Consider the following 20,299-nt stretch of genomic DNA (forward strand, 5'->3'; position numbering starts at 1 on the left):
TATGAGGATTTATTTCTTTGGCTTTTAATTTTCTTAAAACCCCTTCAAAACTTCCCAGACCGGACCCCTAGTGGCTAGTCCTCCACAAATCTAAACAGCCTTGAAAGTAAAGGCGTCTTTTCACTTCATTTTTGCAGGAATGATGGTGTACTAATTTGCACAATCACCAAATTCATCGCGGCAGTGAAAAATGCAGTCAGACGGCATCATGGCACCTGAGTAAACCCCTGTTCCAGCCGTAAGACATTTTTAAAATCCAGTGATTCACGTTTGTTCCAGCCAAAAGACCTTCGTCGAATATGATAATTGACAGTTGCTCGGACATTACTAGCAGCATAACACAGAACCTCTTATTTGGGTATGACTATAAGCCAGGTAACCGGAACATCTTCACTTTCTACAAGAAAATATATTTAAAAAGAATAAAAAATTCAAACGCAAGGAATATGAAGAAACTATCATATATTACACAATATTATATTTCTCTTCTAATTTTCCCTTTTTCCATGCAAAGGTCCGAGTCCCCCAGTATATGATGCCAGAAACTGAGATTGGTTATGAAATACATGAATTTTTAACAATGTCAGCATTGAAAGCGCCTGCTACTTGATCTATGGTCCTAGGCTTCCATAAATGAACTAACTACAGAAATACATTACAGCACGAGAGGCCCTTTAAACTGCTTCGCCTTGCTTTATAACCAGCATAAACAGCAAGACCGAGTAAATTGCTTGAAACAGCCCACAAATCCTAATCTTTTCTTCTACCAGAATGCATCTTTCCCTCCTGCCGGAACATGGAAAGAGCAACTACGGCCCAGCACTTCTCAAAAATAATATGACATTTTCAGTCAAACCGTCAGAAAGTGAAATGCACTCAAATTGCAGCAACTGCGGGTTATCTTTCCCTCGTTATTCAAGTGCTTCCAGGGGCATCTGCGGGTGGTTTCCGGTTCAAGTATCGAATAACAGCATCTTCAACCCTGTTCATGACATAGTTAATTTGTGACTATTAACCAAGCCAAATGGGGAAGAAGTGCATGCGTATCTCAAACTTTTATGCACCACTATAGAACTCCAACAGCATGCAGGAGGGGGATAAAAGGCCCTCAAATAAATTTAGTAGTTTAACACAAGAAAATTGAGCTCTTTCGTGAACATAGAAGAATGAACAAGTACTTCATCTAACGATGTTTTGGTTAGAATATTCTGAGAACCAAATCAACCAAATGACAACCTCTACAATGTTTGCAGTATCAAAGTAAGCAGATATATGTAAAAAGTAATCCTACAAGAAGAGTGCATACTTCACAAGCACTTGACCATTCTATTTTCATACAGCAAGAAGTTAGCACTTCAAATTACAAGTTGAAGACAAATAAAAGAGATGCAACCAAAGAAGAAACATACCATGGCTGGTTGTAGAAGTCAGACCGGCGCTCCTTCTCAGCACTACGGCCACCTTCCCCTACAACAAGCTTCAGATCCTTGTTTTGGGAATCAATTAAGGCATTAATGAATTCGACCGGTGACTGACTGAAACCAAGAAAAAATGCTCTTCGTTTTCGGTGCTCATGTATCTTCCTGATGGCAGTACAAATTGCTTCATCACAGGCATCAATCTCTTTGGTTTTTTCTGTGTTGGCTAGCAAGGCATTCAATTCTCTCTGTATAGGGAAGGGCACATCAACTAATACATCATAACATGCAGTTCCAGCCGGGCTATTGCCAGAAAGTTTTATCCTGTGCTCCAAATGTATAGGCTGTGGTGGAGCCAAATGAGGGCATATCTTCTGCGTCACAGCAGTAAACTTCACCTTTCCCTCACCAAACACTTTATGGAGCGGAGGATCACAATTGAAATAAGAAGGATCATCCTGGCATTGCAACTTTCTAGCCTTTACATAATGCCATATAGCAGATATAATTCTTGCACGAGTATCAACCTCAATCCCAAGTACGTCCATCAGAGCAGCTGAAAGCTTAAATTTCTCAGGCATGTAATTCATCTCCAACCGTACATTGACAGTAAATTCTTGATCCCCTTTCCTTTTTACCTCGAATCCCTCATGAGGTGCTGAGGATCGAGCATTATCCCATATAATCATATGGTTATCGGGATACAATTTCTGGTCCAAAGATATGGTGACTCTCTTGAAGAATGAAGAGAATTTTGGGTACATGGAACTCGTTTTCTGAAACATGGCAGCCTGTTCTGGGTCCATCCCCTCCTCCAGAATCCTCCCAATTATCTTCAGTGTCCAGGTAGGTGGTTCGGCATTGGGCTTCTTGGGAATTGTACGGATCTGATTAGCGAAGGTGTTAAATACATAAATGCGGAGGGTTTTCTGAATACAAGGGGGATTCTTAACGGCCTCTTGGATGTCAATTTTCTTTCTCGAGAGTGCAGCATCAACACGAGACTCAAACTCCAGGAGCTGGGTGTACAGGGAAGATTCAGGCAAAATAGCTGCAACTCTTTCATGCAATTGCTTCTCGGGGAGCTTTTGCTTTTTCCTCCGAGCAGCAGCAGAAAGCTCCATCGTTCTCATTGGAGAAGGAGCGTTGGTGGTGGACAAGCCAGGTGGGCGTACAGGTGGTTTCTGCGGGAGCCTTTTGGCATTGGGGTTACCAGAGCCCGAAATGGAAGGTGATGCAGAACCCAAATTGGCAAGCGCACTGGGATGAGGCTGGTTAAGGGATATACCCTGAGCTTGTAAATGGGCTTGGAACTGGGCATGCGCCTGAGCCTGAGCCTGAGCCTTTGATGCTTGAGCAATGGCTTGGGCATGAGCAGCAGAAAGCTGGGACAGATTGAATTGGGCGGGAAAGGAAGAAGGGAGTTGTTGCTGGGGATGGGACTGTGACTGGAGATGAGCAGCCATAGAGTTGCCAAAAGGGGATGGAACCCCCACACTCTTAGGAGCATTACTGTTGTTCATAGACATGATTTACAGCTAAACCTACTAAAACCAACCTACAAACGAGTACCAACCCGATCAAAATGGCGCATTCACATAGGCACCAGAGAGAGAGAGAGAGGCTACGTTGAACAAAAGAAAATAAAAAACCTAAAAAGGACTCGAATAAAACATCCGAATCATGGTGAATTCTTGAGCAAATATAACAAAAACATACATACAAAAGAAGAGTTGAGTATTGCCAAATCTAATTACGGTTCATGCTCCCACTCACAAGATGTCGTGGAGATCCCAAAAGAAAAAAAATAAAAAAGAAAGGATTACAGCACAGGAATGGCAGTCCTTACAAAACCTAAATAAGAAAAAAAAAAAAAAAAGCTGAAGCCCTAAAACCCTAAGTTGCGGACTGAAATTAGAATAGATTTGGGATAAAACGGGTGCAGAAAACGAGAGTTAAAAGCAGTAATTGGGGGAAAAGCACAGAAAACAATAATAAGCTGAAGAAGCAAAGACAGGAGTGTGGAATAAAGGGGAAGTAAGAGGAAAGGGCCGGACAGAAGTGACTTCTTACAACAATTTGAAACCTCCCCCTCGCAACTGTTTCAGAAGAATGACAAAGCCGCAACCAACCAACCGACCGACCAAGAAGAACCTCTCGCGACGTTTTCTTCGCGGCTACCGCTGCGACTCCATTAAACACATCAAAAGAGGAGCCTCCACCTCCACTCACTCACTCGACTCGTCCGTCTGATCTTCTCTCTCTCTCTCTCTGTCTGACGCCTCGATGAGAACTTCAAATAACTGTTTGTTTCTTTGATTGCCTAGTTCATTTGTTTACCACTTCTAGATCCAGTCCACAAGGCTTAGAAGCAGGCCCCTTTCGGTATTGCTTGTCGCTTTGGGTTTATTATATTAATCTATCGGCTGATCTGGGCTTCGGATTCGTTATATTTGGGCCGAGTGCCTTCTCCATTACTTTCTTCCTTACAAGTAACAAATTGTGGAGCTCTTTCTATGCTATCAACAAAACACAACACATGAAAATTGAAATTTTATTTTTTTAAAAAGTTTTTTAAAGTCATTTTTGTATTTTTCCATCAAAGCTGATTTCCAACCAGATCACGCCTCAGTTTCGGGTTTTTTAGCAACTGACGCTCTAACAGTGGACATCTTTCTTTTTCTTTTTTTGGGTTTGGGAGAAAAAGGGTTTTGGAGGGGGGTGTGTGTGTGGTTGGTTCAATTCTGCTGGAAAGGAGGGTCTCACACTCACTGCCAAAAGATCAGATCAAATCAACTTGTTAGCTCAAAGATCAGATCAAATCAAATACTCCAGTAGTAGCAGTATTAGGAAATTGTTGTTGTCCTGTGCCTGGTGGTGCAGCCAACTATTTCAATCACCAATCAACTGAAGAACGGCTGTAACACGGGGTGTAATTTCTGTTTTCCAACTCACTACCGCACTGGCTTTTTGCGAGCGACATGGCCTCTTAACTTCGGATTTGGGACAGAACAGTGGAAACCGTTCGGACCGATTTTGTGCATTATATACTAGAAATAACTCAATTTACACACAATATAACTCATTTTATACGACGTGTAACTATTCCTTGTATATAAAACGATGTACAAGATGAAATTTTCATCTGGACCTTATATATATATATATATATATAGGCAAATCTTGACCATCAACCTTCTGAAACGGTTGCAGGAACCATTCCTGTCCCAAACCCCTCAACTTCTTGCCACTCGTTTTGAGAGTACAGATTTGACAGGAAAAGAAATGAGAGACAGACAGATGGTTTTTTCAGTCGTCGTTACTCATTTGGGAGTTTTTTGTTACTCATTTGGGAGTTTTTTGTGACAGAGGAAAAGAAGAGAAACAGATGGGTTTAGAAAGACACATTGACTGAAAACAAAGGAAAGTCAGGAGGAACGTTGGTAAAATATTTTTCAAAATGCATGCCCACGTAATTTATACTTCACTGAACATTGAAGTACATTTTACTGATTTACATATATCCCAAATCCTCCCATTTCTTCCCAAAACTCCCACACTAAGCATTAGTGATTCAACGAATGAGCAGCAGCACCACCGAGAATCCGCGTCCTCCATTCTTGTTCAACTGCCCATTGAAAAGTTTTTTTTTTTTTTTTTTTTCTAAAAAAAAAAAAAGAAGCAAAGGGAGAGAATCAACGGAGTACTAATACCAAATCATGAGCAAAAAAGCTTCGAGCACAACAACATACCAAAGTACTCTCTAGTAGGTCTAGCACATCATGATCAATTCACAAAGCAAACTTTGGCACGGTACCTAGAAAGGCAGGGAAATTCCCACTAAACTACTCAAAACCCTATAACACCATCAAAATCCTCGAAGCAAAGTTGGCTGATAATGTATGCTACATAGTACATACACATTGCCTGATCTACACCATGGATTGGAGGCTAGTTCATGTGCTAGATAGATATATTTTTTTTCGCTTCATCTAACTAAACGACCACCACCGAAACAGATATTTGATAATCTCATCAAATCTCAACAAGACAAAAAGGAATGTGTAGTGAAAGGAAAGGTAGAACACGTCACAAAAAAGTTTTACCTATTTACACAGAATGATTCCAAGATCAACAAGTACAACAACCTGCCCAACTATCAAAATCAACAATGCCATCCGATACGATACCATAGCAACAGACTTTAACTTCGTCCTCCAACTACTATATCAATTACTATAAGTCAGTTGAGCATTCATTAGTCGGCGGCAGAGAAATGGTCTACCATTTTCGGTTAGAACTCACAAACACAGACACCAAACCACTACCCTGCAGTCAAAGAAGCAAGTGGATTTTAATCATGTAATGATTGCACACAGACCCAAGTCTCCTTTTTCTTATTTATTTATTTAGTTTACTTTTTGAGTTTTTATTTAGCAACAACGGAGATTATGTAAACGCCCCTTCAGCTGCTTAGCCTCATGCTATGCTACCATAATGGAACAATTTAGAATGAAGTGACTCAACCGGTTTCTACCACCATCAAGAGGTTTCCATGGCTGTTCACTCGCTTCAGGATCTGGGCAGCAGGTGTATATGGACATGCAGTTCCCAGCACATGAATATGATGATGCTCCTATTACCAGCAGCTCGTCTCCTAAGGATTTAAATGCAACTCCCCATCCTCTGTTGAAATCTGCTCTTACTGGGACCGGCCCCAAATGCTTCCAAGTGTTGGTTTTTTTCAAATACACCTTCAGCTGGTTGGAAGAAGCTTCCAGCGAGTATAGCTCATTATTTACAACAGCAACCAGAGGTGGAGAGTGGCATGTACGAACTGGATCATCTTTAAACATGTCTGGTATTAGTTCCCATCTGTTTTTGCTCTCGTCAAAATATTCTCCACACGTAAGTTCTCCATTCTCATTTCGCCCTCCAATAACGTAGAATCTATTGTCCATGAAGCAACCTGAGCATAGCTTCCTTCTCCTTTTCATCCTCGGGAGAGGGTCCCAGAATCCAGTTTCAGGATTATACTTTTCAGCTGTGTCATAGACTTCGCTATTTGCACCAGCACCAACACCACCAGCAACAAAAGCAGAGGTACCACAAGTTGTAGAAGCAAACAAACATCTTGGACTAATCATGGAGGGACCTTTGAACCATTGGTTTGTGGCCAATTCATACCTCCAGATGACAATTCCATCAATCTCCCTGCCCGAAACAAGCAGATGTGTCCCAGCACAAAGTGACTCCTTATCTCCAGAATGAAAACATGGATCAGATGGCACAAATGGAAGCCTCATTCGAGACTTGAAGTCCCGATCAAATGCCCACCAACTAGTTTCCCCACTTGCCAGCATGAAAACAGAAGGTTCTTTAAACCCAATTTCTCGTCTAATCTTGAATATCTCACCACTCGTCAGGAGAGTTAAGCACCTCTTGTTCACAAAGCATAACTTCCAATGCTCCGACCTAGGTAACCTAGCGAAAATCAGATTCTCAACTTCATAGTCCAATGAGGGAAGGAAAGAATAATCTGCATCCTGAGGTTCTTCACCTACCGATGTAATGGCACCACCATCCTCAGAAGGTTTAGGATCCGTCTTATGGTCCAAGCCGTTTCCAGTCTCACAAACTCTAACCTTTTTTGGTGGTGAAGTGCCATGTAATCTGAACAAGTTACCATCATCATAACTCAAATCAAATGTGTCTTTCTCAGTCAGGCAGTAACAATACTCATCCAAACCCTCATTTTCTTGTTCAGTTTCTTTTCTCTTGTCCTTAAACATAGTCCCCAAAGCCTTCAGTTCTGTGTATTCTCATTGGAAAAAAGTAAAAGAAAGAGGCAACAGGTCATCAAGTGATGAGATGTTGTGAAATCTATTAAACAAAAGAGAAATGCAACTAGAGTCCAACAAAATGTTCATGCAATGCACTAATCTGAACTTGGGAACAGATAACATCCTTCGCATCCTTTCAACTCAAATGGAAAATGAGAATAAGTTAATATAGCAGTTGGAACAATTGGTGCCATTGTCAAAGTTCCCAAAGGATGAAGAACAAAATGTAAACACATGGACAAACTCAGATGCAGGTGGCAAATTTTGCAATAATACACAATAGAATGCCTAAAACATAGAAAAGAGCAGAATCACGAAGTGAAAATAAGACACAAAGAAATTAAAGCACGTAAGAGTAGCTACTTGACTATGAAAGTCTACTTTACTATCAAATTAGTATCCAAGGAGAAATGTGTAAGAGAAACCCAGCAAGGAAAAAGTTATTGACATGCAGACAAGAAGTGATAACAATCCCCTCCCCCTCCTTCAACCCAACAAAAACAAAAGCCCAAAAAAAGAAAAAAAAAAAAAAGGACAATCTTTGCTTAGCAAGGTAATAAAAGGTCCGGCAATCAGCGAAGGATAACCATTCTCAGCTTGACAAGATCATAACTTTTCGCCATCCCACACCCACCAAAAGTAAGAGAAAAAATAGAGAGTGGGGCACAAGTAGATTACTTGAGGGGGAGGGAAAAAATGCTATGCTACAAATTAGAGAGGAATTAAACATGCGCAACTCCGATGTAAAAATAATAAATAGGGAAGAACGAAGGTGAATGGATAATCAACAAATAAGCCAAGGATCAAACAGACCTCAGAGCAGAAGTTGTCAAACTCAAAGATTACAAACATCACAGCCAGAACCCTAACGGCAGCCTTTTACCCTTTTTTTTTGGGTCAAAATACTAACCAACTTGCTGGAAAGAATCAGCAGACAAAAAAAAAAAAGTAGTCTTGCATAAATGATTACAAAGCTGAAGGAAAAGAAAGCATACCGACAAAGACGAAAGGGAAGGACGGTTACATTGCATAACAAAGTAAAGAAACGATGCAGGGAAACCAATTGGGGATTATGAAGTCTGTATATTTCCTGGTTTTACAATACTGCTATTAAGGAAGTACGAAAGTGGAAGAGAGAAAAGGCACAAAGCGAGTTCTAATATAATACATATCTGTCTCGCGTGTGAAAGATCGAAGGCAAAGGCAAGGAAGGTGGGTTCTTTCTTTTTTTGTTTTCTTGCTTGTTTGGAGTCGGAGTCGGACCCCTCCAACTCCATTTCCAGGGAGAGAATAAAATACCCCAGACATGAATGTTTATTATTTATTGTTTTGATTGAGGAGAGTGATTCCAAACAATCCCAAGCAACAACGTTAGCATCGTCCATTTCGGAAAAGTAGAGAAAAGGTGGAAATTTAAAACTTAATTTCACAAACCTCCCCTGAGGTTTTTAATAATTACAGAGAACTCCTCTCGATTTTTAAAACTTACACATACTCCCCTACTTTTATTGTTTATGTAACAATGTGAGTTCAACATGCTATATTTTCTTTCAAAATTTTGAAATTGCCCTTTTGTATAGAACTAAGAAAGAAAAATATGGTATACTCAAATTTTTTCTTCCATACTTTGCACAAATCAACAAGCCGAATTCCTAACAACCATCCAATCATGAGTTTTAAATTCAAGTAACTATCCAAAAAATCCTAATTTGCAAATACAGTATCAATAGTTGTCATAAAAAAAACACACACACATAACTCCTCATTGACAACCAATTTTATACCCCAAAATTAAATATCAATATTCAAATACCTTTTCAATACAAGTTAATCCACTCTAAAACTACTATTACAACCCATTCTATGGCCTTAAAATATTAATATCTCAAAAGTAGATAATAAATTTTACCTCTACAATAAAATCATCACAAAAAATTTAAAATTCAACGAAAGAAATCCTTACGTAATTATTGACATTTGAAAAATTTTTTATTGAGAACAAACAAAATTTGATAAATTTCACATCTTTAGTTCTTATTCATATTTTAATCATCAATTTCATTATTTATTTCTCTATCACCAGGAGTCTCTTCATTTCTTTTAGTTTGAGACACAATCTACTCCATCTGTTAATTTTGTAATTTCAATTTGCTAATACCCACAAAATTAAAAATAATAAAAAGATGGTATAGCAGTATATTAACTATAAAAGAGATGAGCAAAAATAGATGAGAGACAAAAAAAATGGACTTTTTTTGGGTTTTGTAAATCTATTGCCTTAAATTTGTAACTGTCTATCAAGTGGAGGATATTATAAATATTTTACTATGTCAAGGGATGTAAGTGTGATTTCTTAAACCTTGCCTTGAGGTTTCTGAAATTATCCCATTTTATTTTACCCTCTCGCTTTGCTTCACTTGGTGTCTCTACTGGAAAGTTATCTTGCCTTCCTCGTCAGCACTAGTTTTGTCCTATACATACATATATATATATATATACTCTGTTCCGTCTTCGAGACGTTTGACACTTTTGAGTGGGCGGTGGGCGCTTGGAGATCTCTTTCCTCCATTTTCTTTCCTCAGTCTCTAATTGTTTACGCATTACAATTCCTCAGACGCGCCAATAAATGGTTTTTGTTTTTTTTGGGGGTTCAAAAACCTCATATCGTCAAAACATACAGAGATAAATATGGTTTACTTTTTTTTTTATTTTTTTCCTCAGGCAGTTCTGCAAATTTCTGACAAGTAAGCATACTGCGTACATAATGGAGTATTACACAAATCTCTTCTTCTTCTTCTTCTAGAAGACAAAAGGACCATGTGGCAGTGATAAAAGAGAACGGCCCCGAAAAGTTTATATCATCATCCTATCCTTAAATTGATTGATTCCCAGCCATGGCTAATTAAATAACGACGAAACGCTGGGAAAGTGCCACGGTACGGTACAGCGCCCTTGATAGTGGAATTGTTGGAAATTCCGTAGGATAAATAAAAGGTTAAAGGTGCCAAAGCCCGAGGCATCCCTCCATCCATCCATACCGCTCACCCTAAGAGCATCCACAATGCTATTACACTTTGTGGAGTGTAATCCACATGCCACGTCAGCATTCCACTTTCTCCTCTTTCATTACACTTTCACTCACAATGGATTACACTCTACAAGGTGTAATAGCATGGGTCCACAATTAATCAAATATTTATTTTAATAATGCATAACTCATATCCCATAAATAAATAAAGTAATTTTTAAAACTAATTTTGTTATTTTTAAAAAATAAAGTACTAACTTTCGTTAAATTTTGTACATTTTGAATTTTTTTATTTTCTAAAAATGATATTATTAATTTTTAAGTTTGAATAATATATCTTTTTCTATGTTTCAAAAATAATATATTGTTATTTTTTAAAAAATAATTATGTAGGAAATTAAACAAATATTTGATACTTCAAATGCGAAGATATCATAATAATCCATACTTAATTAATAATGAAAAATTTATTAGTTGAACTCCATAACATAATATTACATAAGTTAAATCAAATAAAATACAAATAATAACAAAATGGATTACCGTTGCCATGGGCCTTTATCAATGGATTACACGCATCATATGTATGATGCGTGTAATCTCCATGACACGGCTCCAATGGGGAGCCGTGTCATGGAGCGGTGTAATGGCTCCCCATTACACCCCCATTGGAGCTGCCCTAAGGCTAAAATAATACTAGTAGGTTTGGATAGTGAAATTATTCCAAATAGTCCTCCGTCACACTTTGATAGTTCTGTTTCTTTTTTCACACAGTTTAAGAAAAAGTAGTTAACTTTGTTGGAAAAGTAAATTTAGATTGCTATTTTCCTAAAATATCTTCACATTAAATATGGTACAACTTTATGGGAACTTGAATTGATGGTAAAAAAAGAATCAACTCTCATTAAATGGGGTAAGTTTATAGTAACAACTACTTACATTGAATAAGGGTATTTTAGGAAAATTAAAATACAACTACATTCTTCAATTGGAAAGTGGACTACAATTTGGGACAGATAAAAAAGGAATACAGGATTATCAAAGTGGGACGGATGGAGTATAATTTCGCTTGCATCATAAACACATTTTTCAACCCACCTTTTTATATTTTCAATTACTTTTTATCTCATGTACATCACATCACAAAAAGTGCTACAGTAATTATTCAAAATAATATTTCAAATACTACTACTACTTAATATAATAATAGTAGTGTGGTGTGGATTAAATTAAGTAATAGTACACACTAATGGGAAAAAAGGTAGTAATATGTTGGATGTGGTGTGTGTCCACTTTGATTAGCGGACTAACAAAATATTCTGCTTTTCTTCAATCCCAATCTATACCACTATTACTCTTGTCACGTATCAAGAAAAAAAACTTGGATTTCACTCACTTGTCATAGTCGTTCGTGTAGGCTGAAGCATTTTTGCATAATTGCAAGCGTGTCTCCAAAAAATGCAGTCACCAAAACCATCACAATGAATGAACGACAAGCATGTTAAGGATTGGTGGAGAAGGCACTTTTTCTACTTTTACATGTGCACCGTACCATGCAGATATGATTGGCGGATGACATTAATTTAGCGCTGCGCATTGGCTTCATGTAACCTAACCTAACGAGGACACTGCCGCCTCATCATCAGTTGTAAACTCAATCACGCAGATATAACTTTTCAGTACTAAAATACAACTACTATATGTGCTCTTGACTGAAAATCTGTAGTCAATTTAAATCTTTTGCTTCAAATTTGACTCTCTATTTCCATTACAACTGAAACTGACCTACAAATGGTGGGGATTATTTGCTACTGCTACTATACTATTGATCATCAAACCCTTGCTGTTGACAGATCCCTCCATCCAACCCCTTTGATTTGATTTGAGAACCAGATTAGGCCCATATGAAAGAACCAGTTGATGGACTTCTAGGACAGGAAAAAAATGTCCCCTGGTTGAGGCTGTAATGATCCAAATTTGGCTCATCGACGACCGGCCCGTCTTATGAGACTTGTGACACTCTGCTCCAGTCCCTCTCAGCTGAGCTGAGGTCTTTTCATTTATTTAGTTTTTATTTACGGTTTTTGGGTTTTATCCAACACCGAAATCGAGAATATGGCTGCTGCAGCCTCATCCATAGCAAACCTCCTCTCCTTCTTCGCTCCCTCATCAAAACCTCCAGCTCTGCTCAAATTGCCACAGCCGTCCCACCTCTTCATTCCCACTTGCTCCACCAAGGATGGGTTGGCTTTGGCCGCCGCCACCCGACTTGAAAACCAGCAGTACCTGCCCCTGTCATCGTCGACTGATAATGATCTTAATAATGGGCTGATGTCGGTGGTTTGCCCGTCTCTTGCTTATGCTAACACGCTCTTCTTTAGATCGGCTTACAACGTTCAGGTGCTTGTGGATGAGAACGAGCCGGAAGAGAAGCTCCTGAACAGGTTCCGGAGAGAGGTGATGAGGGCCGGCGTGATTCAAGAATGCAGGCGCAGAAGGTTCTTTGAGAACAAGCAGGACGAGAAAAAGCGCAAGTCTCGCGAGGCCGCCAAGCGCAATCGCCGAAGGTAAACCCCTTTTATACCCTCCCTCCACCCCAACCACCCTTTCCCTTCAGAACAGACGGGATAAATATGAATTTTTTTTTCCCATAGAATATACCTCACGTGGTAACTGGGATTTTATGGTACCACACTAACAAAGTAAGTATAAGTTGTTACTTAAACGTTGGGATGATTCCTCTAAGTAAAAAGGAAAGGTAAAGGTAAGTGTTAAGAGACATTGCGGAATTCGAATACTTCTACCGTACAGTTGCAGATAAGTATTTTAGTAGCTTAGACGCCATCATCTTTCTAAATGGAATTTCTCCAATTTCAGCTCCTGATGCCTAGAATTCTAGGCTCCAAACTGCAGCAGCTGCCTGTGTTTTTCTCCGATGCATGATTTCTCTTTCCAAACAAGATGTGCTTCATTTGAATTATTTTTTTCATTCTTTACTTTATGAAGGTTCTTGATGCTAGCTTCTACCTGCTTACATTTCTGCATATATGTTGGTCAATCCAAGTATGGATGATGGTACTTGATTTCTGAAAGGCCTCGTTGGGAAGCATGTTCGGATCTGTCTTTGAAGAATACATTTCTTGCATCTCAGTTATTGTTGCTGCAATAAGTGATTTATTCATATTCTGATTTGGTTGAATTCCAATTAATGATCAAGACAAATATTTGCACTGGGTACATGAAGATTTTCCTGGTTCAGCGAGATGCATTGAACTGATTTTGCCAACATGTCTCGTAGTTTGTTCACTGCAACTAAAGCAAAAAATCACCCTTGGATCTTGTATTCTGGCAACCTTTTTTTTTTTTCAGTTTTAGGCACCTTAAACCGCGCAGTTTTTGCCATTTTTTGTAAGCTAGTCATTCAATTTTTTACTGGGATTATTTTATTTCTCTGTTTGACACTCTGCTCGCTTCCGATGTCGTCCTCTTAATCTTTTAATTGCAACAACCTACCACTCAGATTAGTACCCACTTCTTTGGATGTAGATGTTTCCAACGCCTAGAAATCCAAAATATAAACTGGTTTTTTGGGTAGTTTTGGGTACAATTGCATGGTTAGTTTTTTTCACTAGTGATTAAGTCACACTCAAACATCTGTGCAACTAATAAAAATAATCCTTACGTACGGAAAATATTCTCAAAAAATTGGTTGGATAATCACGACTTCATTAAGAAAAGGTATCAAATTCTCAAAAACCCACTCCTTTCTCTCTCTTTCTTCTCCCACATCAAAGAGTACTAAATCTTCTATGGCCCTCCCCGTTGTTCTCTCTCCACCATCTCCCTCTCCAACCATCCGTCCCCACTCTTTCACCACTTTTTGCTCTACTCTCATAGCCTTCAGCCTACTCAAAATTTTCCAACAATCTGCATAATGTTGACCCCTTTTTATGATTGCCCATATCTCCTTATCTCTTTCCCTGCTGTAGTTACATGATGGCTGATGCCGTCGTGATAATAGGGGTGGTGAAGGTGTTGGTTTGTGGTGGACAGGTGGTTCCCTTTCCATTATTTTCCAGGGTTGCCATTTGATTATCTTCTAGTTATCTAGATCCCTCTCTCTTCTTATATTGGTGATCGTCAGTGGTGGATGGTAGTGATCGTTGTGGTGGTGTGTGTGGTGAACTACTGTTGGTGGTGATTATGTCTAAAGTGACGATGTAAGTAGAAGCAAAAGAATGAAGGATAGAATAGGAAAAATGAAGGATGCCGCATCAGTGGTAATGACTTCTCGTAATATGATGTTGTACATGGTAGCAAACTCAAATTGGTCTCACATTTTGACAATAATTATTTAGAGAACTTGATGAGTTAAAAATGTGCAGATGGATAACAATTTGGCAGATTGGCAGTTACTAACATGGTTTCAAGCATTGCAAATTTTTTTTTGTTTGGTTGGGCATGGCTTTTGGTGATTGTATAATGTTTGTCCTTGATTTGCTTGGGGCAAAAATGAGAAAACAAAAAGTGGCCAAAAATTTTAATGCCAAAATGGTGTTGATGTAGGAAGATAAGGGTTTCCAAACACTCCCCCCCCCCCCTCTCCTCCCCCCCTTGAGGCAGAAGCATAGGAGGATAAGTGAAACATTTTGATGGTACTTAAATTCACAGTTGGCTAATCATTTTAACCTAGAATGGGGATGCTTCACTATCAGGTGTTTGACAGTGTTTGAGTTTTCTTAAGAAATTGGACTAATTAGATAAGCTAGTGCCTGGTGGTGTTTATAAATGCAATCAAAGGACCGAGGGAGCAATAGAAGAATTACCTGAAGATGCAGGAAAGTTGATTATAAGCCATTTAATCCTAGATCATTTATAACATTCCTTGAGTTGAATATTTCATGATTGACGCAACAGTGTAAATTTTCTTCTGTGAACAAAATTTTCCATCAATTAGGAGATTGTGAATTTGTTGGTTTGATTTCATATGCTCAAGTACCAAAACAAGTGTGTGTGTGTACGTTTACAACTTTACATGGGTATAAAAGTAAAAGGACTAAATACGCTGCAATGGTGTCTGTCCTCACCACCCCCTCGTCCCATCCCACCCCCAATCCAAACCACAAAAAAAAAAAAGAAGGAAAAACAAAATAATGGTAGTTTGCTTTTGAAATTAGCTTGTGCTGCCTTGGATATCAAATGTTAACTAGTATCAGGGCTCTTCAATTGTTGTTTATGCATGCGTTGGGCCATTGTGATTCACTTGTCATGTGACCAAGTAATGGTTCATTTTGTGATTTGTGCTTATGCATTGAATGGTAGACAGTTATTTATTTGGCTGGCTGTAGTTAATCATCTCTTTCGTGATAATAGACGCCCCCAGTCGCGAGGCAGTTTTCAAGACAGGCAGGAGACCTCTAAGAATAGTAAGCAAGATGAAGACGAAGATAACTGGGAACTTCCTGATGGAGACCTTCCCTATTGATTGCTGTCCAGCGTTGAGGACTCTTTCCTCATTTTAGGTTTCTGTCTGTCAAATTTTCTTCTGTAGAATCAAGAAAATCACCTTCGTCATTGAGCTATATGCAGTATGCCCTTTTTGTTGTGTAGTAATGAAGACAAATTTGATCAAATGGATAGATCGACATGGGTCGAATGTAAAGCTGGGATAGAGGATCGGTGATATTCCCGAATGAGATGAAATTCTTTCATTTTGGTGGAGTCGGTGGAGGATTTACTTTCTGACAGCGCAAGAAAATTGGAGAAAAAATCTAGCGCACCCCATGTCCATGATGGGGCGGTGTCCTAGGTTTGGAAATTCGTCCCAATTCCGATATTGCGTTTCTGATTATACTTGCAAAAAGCTATATGCCGATGGATGAGGTGTGAGGAGTTATTGCAGATGAATTAAGGCTCATCTCATTTTGGTTTAGTATGCGGCAAATGGAAACTTTTTGTTATGCAGTCAGTCAACACACTATTAAGGATTTTTTAAAAAAATTATTAATTTTTTTGCTCAATTAAATACGATTCTTAGACAAGGTTAAAAAAAAAAAGAAAAGAATGTTATCTATCCTTCTGGCTTAGAGAGCATAATTAGTTAAAGAATGAATGCATCAATTAAAGGAGCTCTTGGGTGCGGACTGCGGAGGGGGACTTTGATTTAATGGCTAAAGTTTGTGCTTTTTCCTGTGGAGGACTGAAAAAATAAATAAATAAGGGTTCAGTTGGGTAAAGCTGCGATAATGAATAAGGGTTCAGTTGATCAGTGTGTGGTTGCTTGCTAGCTGCTTAATTATGGTGTGGTCGTCTAAATCCATCCTCCCCGCATGACAATACTAATGTATCTATATGTTACGTTACGTTACTACTGGGACGGCGGTGGTGGGAACTGGCAAGGGCCTCATTCTAGAACTATGGGCGGTTTTTAAAGCCATTTACAAATTACAACAACTCAAGAAAAAAAAAAAAGGGCAGAATGGGTTGAGCGGAATCAAGGAATGTTAAAAGACTTTTAAGTCTTAATGGACAGGAGATCAAGGATTTAAACATTACTTTTCATTAATATGTTACTATATGTGACTTTTTTCAAATTCATACGAAATTTGTTTGGTATAATAGTGATTCAGTTTCTGCCGGATTTTTTAGGTTTTGTTGAGCCACTAAGTTAGGCTGAAATAGAAATAAGTGTATAAGCAAATTAGGCTAGCTGCTGACGTCTAATGAAAAAAAAAATGCTTGCTTGTGAATGACAAGAAGAAACATGTGATCTATGTAAACGGTAGGGATGGGTGCAGTCAAAAGTCAAAAAGAACAAAACGCAAGCGTGCCTTTTTAAGAGTTTTGATTGGGACATGTGAGATCTGGAACCAGAGACTGTCGAGACGGACGATCGGATGATGTAAAGGCGTGGATGGACCGCCCCCACAATTCCTTGATTTCACAATGCAACCCAACCAGGCAGGAGTGGACAACTCAGCGCGCGGATCGCTGGCTCAATAAACTCCCTCCCAACCAAAAGTAGCAAAAATGAAAAATTAAAAGTGATCGATCACATGCGACCGACTCATTTGGCTTGGGATAAGATCTCGTTTACGCCTTCTGGACGTGGATAGCCGCCGGGCTAATAAGGGGTGGGATTCCATTCCGGTGATAGTCGGCAATCTCGTTTATTCAAATGGAGGGGGTGGAGAATTTTTTCCATTTTTTCTTTTTTTTTTTGGGTCATATTTGGTCCTATCTCATTCTCACTCAATTTGCATCCGTAACAAGCCTCCTGCTGCTGCTGCTGCTGCTGCTGGCCACACAAGTAGCTAGTTGTACTTGTAAGCGGCTCCCCGGCTAACTGTGTGTGTGTCTTGGATTGTCCAAACACGAGCGACCGTCTATATTTACATTACCTCTTTTTTTTTTTTTTTTTTGGCCTTTTGGAAAAGACATTACTCATAACCAAGTTAATTCGAACTGGGTTTTTCTTAATTATTGATCGGGTTTCTCTTAATATTGATGCACAAAGTAAAAGCCGTGGTCCAACTCTTGACCTTTCCTAAACTGAAGTCTACTCCAACCCAAAAAAAAAAAAAAAAAAATGACAGAGAGAGATATTGAAGGCTGAGGTTTGGCAAGAAATTGGGCCCAGGTCTCTGTCTGAGCGTGAAATAATTCTAATACTTGTCAGGTCTTGCAAGCTTACATCATTCAAGTTTCAATTTAAAATCAACAGAATTTTGGACTAAATGTAACTAGATTGTGAAGCCGTAATAATACGTAACATTTAATTCTGTAGATCGAAAAAAAAAAATAATACGTAACATTAATTCTGTAGATCGAATATGTATTCAAAAAGGGAAAAAAGTTAAAAGAAAATAGTTGTATATGAACAAAGACGCACGTAATTGGTCCTCTCCTCCCCCATAACAATGGCTCAAATCATCCATTGCATGAAACAAGTGAGAGGACCACAATAGCAACACGTAGACGCAATAAGCCAACGTGGTAGATAGATCGATGTGGATAAGGTGACCGTTGAGTTGCTTCAAAAGTCATCTTATATGCACCGTCCGACCAACTTCTGCCTTCAAATCTCCGCATTACAACTGTCCTGTCCACCCCACCCGCAACTGAGATACTCGGCCCATTCATTTCTTTTTACGTACACTACTGTTGTGAAATTTTTTTCTTTCTCGGGATAATTTTAGAAACCTCCCCTTAGGTTTCATGAAATATCACTTAGCTCCTCTGAGGTTTTCAAAATATCACTTAGCACCCCTCAATTTGACATTTTTGTAACATTGTCAGCCCTTCTAATCAAAAGTAATATTAGAAAATTCATGTTTGAGGAGAGAGACTATTTTAGTGCCCTTAATACCATTAAGCTATTTAAAAAAATGAACATTTTACAAACCAAGAAAAAAAACTAAATTGAAACCATCTTAAAAGTGAGGAGATAAAAGTTTGTGAAGATTTATATGTTACCGTCAATGTCACTTCTGTAGCAGAGAGAGATAGTAAAAGCAAATACTATTCTTCAAATCATTTCCACAAATAAAAACCTTCCATAGTGTTAAAAGCAATTGGCAAGTCAAACTTATGCATTCGAGCAAAAAAAAATCAGCAATAGATGAAATCAATTTCAATATCATATAAATAATTTACTCAAAATAAGCTGACTTTTTTTTTAGGGGAGTGAAAGACTAAATTTTTATTACAAAAAGAAAAAGTTATAATTTGAAAAATCACAGAGTTTGGAGTTTCAATTACTTCATTTCTCCGGTGCTCTACATGAATAGAAACAAATAAATAGATAAATATAGTTGTGAAACACAAAAAAAAAGGAAAAAAAAAAATCTGCAACTACTCTTCTCCAAACGTGCTGAATATTTCATTGACACTTGCACTTCAATTATATATATGTATGTATGTATAAATATTGTTAAAGAAAAGTAGAAATTTTAGAGAAAGAAAAAACAAGTTTAGAAAGTTTAAATATGAGGGTATTATTGACAATTTTTCACCATTGATATTGGCATATGGTGCCACTATTACTTCAAGGGCGCTAAGCGAGATTTTGAAAAGCTCAAAGGAGCTAGGTGATATTTTGTGAAACCTCAAGTAAGGTTTCTAAAATTATCCATTTTTTATTTCTAGAGGAATAACAACGTGCTGAATTAATGCAAAGCATTAGATCACTCCCAAGGCTTCAAATGAATTGAGTCAAGTTAAATTTTAATCTAATTGAATTGAGTTTCGATTTAATTTTTCAAGTTCAAAATCAAGCTCAAACTCGACAAATTCTCGGTATAAAGTTCGAACTCCAATCAAGTTTGGTGTTAAATATTATGGATATATATATAATTTGATTATTAAAATAAAAATATTATATATATAATCGAATTGACTCACAAAATAACAAATTTAATTTCTTTAGGGTTGAGTTCGAGTCTAAACTCGATTTGAGTTTGATGCTAACCAATCTCTAAGTCGAATTTTGACTCAAGTTGCTCTTGAGCGTTTTGATTCGTACGTAGCTCTACCCTCCCTCAACAGAAAAAAAAAAAAGTTACGTACGAAAATAAATAAGTAAAGTATGAGTTATGTAGAGACGACAAAAACACAAATTGACAATCCAATTCCAGGCTACACGTGTGGTGGGTGTGTGTGTGAAGACAATCCAATTAATGGACTGAAGCTGAATGAATCAGCCATCCTCTCTTTGTCATGTGTCAAAGGCGGACGCAGGCAAAGTGCATCTGATTGATTGGTTGTGGTTCACACGCCAGCCACACCTACGACACGACGATCTCGCATCCAACTTGCCCTCATTTCATGGGAGATCTTCGATCTCATCTTAAAAATTTAAAATGTAAAAAACGGGAGGTTATTTTATTATACCCGACCCAATTCTAGTACTATGATTTTGCACCTCCACTCAACTCCGATCCGCTAAAAAGACTTTTCATCAATCATTCATTGATCCTTAGTCAACTAAAGTGCCAGCCGGCCAGTCACTG

At 38.3% G+C, this 20,299-nt stretch overlaps 3 protein-coding genes across 5 annotated transcripts; 1 reads left to right on the top strand and 2 right to left on the bottom strand.

Moving 5' to 3' along the window:
* Positions 1-447: 447 nt before the first annotated feature.
* Positions 448-3,747, bottom strand: LOC113722899 (SWI/SNF complex component SNF12 homolog). The gene is made up of 3 exons (XM_027246129.2): positions 3,492-3,747; positions 1,410-2,976; positions 448-982 (listed from the first exon to the last, which is right to left on the bottom strand). Exons 2-3 carry the CDS (start codon positions 2,945-2,947, stop codon positions 916-918), a joined length of 1,605 nt encoding a protein of 534 aa, XP_027101930.2. The 5' UTR covers positions 2,948-2,976; positions 3,492-3,747; the 3' UTR covers positions 448-915.
* A 1,760-nt stretch (positions 3,748-5,507) lies between these two features.
* Positions 5,508-8,617, bottom strand: LOC113722901 (F-box/kelch-repeat protein At3g27150). 2 transcript variants are annotated; one of them, XM_027246130.2, is made up of 2 exons: positions 8,257-8,617; positions 5,508-7,230 (listed from the first exon to the last, which is right to left on the bottom strand). In XM_027246130.2, the coding sequence occupies exon 2, from the start codon at positions 7,208-7,210 to the stop codon at positions 5,903-5,905; it is 1,308 nt and encodes a 435-aa protein (XP_027101931.1). In that variant the 5' UTR covers positions 7,211-7,230; positions 8,257-8,617; the 3' UTR covers positions 5,508-5,902. The 2 variants fall into 2 exon arrangements, with proteins under 2 accessions (XP_027101931.1, XP_027101932.1); XM_027246131.2 differs by lacking the exon at positions 8,257-8,617 and having other exon boundaries at positions 5,508-6,893; positions 6,983-7,114.
* A 3,400-nt stretch (positions 8,618-12,017) lies between these two features.
* On the top strand, positions 12,018-16,000 carry LOC113722902 (small ribosomal subunit protein bS21c). Of its 2 annotated transcripts, none has more exons than XM_027246132.2 (2): positions 12,018-12,856; positions 15,663-16,000. In XM_027246132.2, the coding sequence occupies exons 1-2, from the start codon at positions 12,405-12,407 to the stop codon at positions 15,772-15,774; spliced, it is 564 nt and encodes a 187-aa protein (XP_027101933.1). In that variant the 5' UTR covers positions 12,018-12,404; the 3' UTR covers positions 15,775-16,000. The 2 variants fall into 2 exon arrangements, with proteins under 2 accessions (XP_027101933.1, XP_071915059.1); XM_072058958.1 differs by having other exon boundaries at positions 12,045-12,856; positions 13,296-15,723.
* The last annotated feature ends 4,299 nt before the right edge of the window (positions 16,001-20,299 follow it).

This window comes from Coffea arabica, chromosome 7e, assembly GCF_036785885.1.
Source record: "Coffea arabica cultivar ET-39 chromosome 7e, Coffea Arabica ET-39 HiFi, whole genome shotgun sequence".
NCBI classification, from domain to species: Eukaryota; Viridiplantae; Streptophyta; class Magnoliopsida; order Gentianales; family Rubiaceae; genus Coffea; species Coffea arabica.

Bases quoted from the DNA above. Each gene is read 5' to 3' on its own strand.
- LOC113722899 (XM_027246129.2), bottom strand. From the start codon at position 2,947: ATGTCTATGAACAACAGTAATGCTCCTAAGAGTGTGGGGGTTCCATCC. The intron at 983-1,409 runs GTATGTTTCTTC...TGTCATGAACAG, and splicing joins GACTTCTACAACCAGCCATG to GGTTGAAGATGCTGTTATTC.
- LOC113722901 (XM_027246130.2), bottom strand. From the start codon at position 7,210: ATGTTTAAGGACAAGAGAAAAGAAACTGAACAAGAAAATGAGGGTTTG.
- LOC113722902 (XM_027246132.2), top strand. From the start codon at position 12,405: ATGGCTGCTGCAGCCTCATCCATAGCAAACCTCCTCTCCTTCTTCGCT. The intron at 12,857-15,662 runs GTAAACCCCTTT...TCGTGATAATAG, and splicing joins GCCAAGCGCAATCGCCGAAG to ACGCCCCCAGTCGCGAGGCA.